General features: G+C 67.6%; 1 protein-coding gene across 1 annotated transcript in view; it reads left to right on the forward strand.

Annotated features, from left to right (window-relative positions):
* PLTP (phospholipid transfer protein) overlaps positions 1-349 on the forward strand; it is a 4,282-nt gene that overhangs the window by 2,481 nt on the left and 1,452 nt on the right. The window contains 2 exon segments of the mRNA XM_009323163.1: positions 48-170; positions 253-295. Coding sequence (XP_009321438.1) covers positions 48-170; positions 253-295 — 166 coding nt within the window.

Genomic DNA, 349 nt, shown 5'->3' on the forward strand with positions numbered 1-349 from the left:
GGAGAGCTGGGCCTATGGAACAAGAGGAGCAGCCAGCCTGGCCAGCTACCTGCCTGCAGCGGGCACAGCAGGGCTGTGATTCAGCCTTCTCTCTCTCCCTAGGAAACAAAGCTGAGCGCCAAGGTGTTTCTGCAAGGGAAGGCGCTGCGCGTGCAGCTGGACCTGCGACGGTACGGCCCGTGCTGGGGTCCCGTGGAGGCTGCGGGGACGGTCCCCTCTGCGCCCCACTCACGGCTGCTTTCTCCCCTGCAGGTTTCGCATCTACTCCAAGCAGTCTGCGCTGGAGTCGCTAGCGGTGAGCGGACCCGTGCCAGCCCCGGGGGGGGGCCGGCCTCCCGTCGCGGACCAC

This window comes from Pygoscelis adeliae, unplaced genomic scaffold (genome assembly GCF_000699105.1).
Source record: "Pygoscelis adeliae isolate BGI_AS28 unplaced genomic scaffold, ASM69910v1 Scaffold874, whole genome shotgun sequence".
In the NCBI taxonomy this organism is placed as follows: Eukaryota; Metazoa; Chordata; class Aves; order Sphenisciformes; family Spheniscidae; genus Pygoscelis; species Pygoscelis adeliae.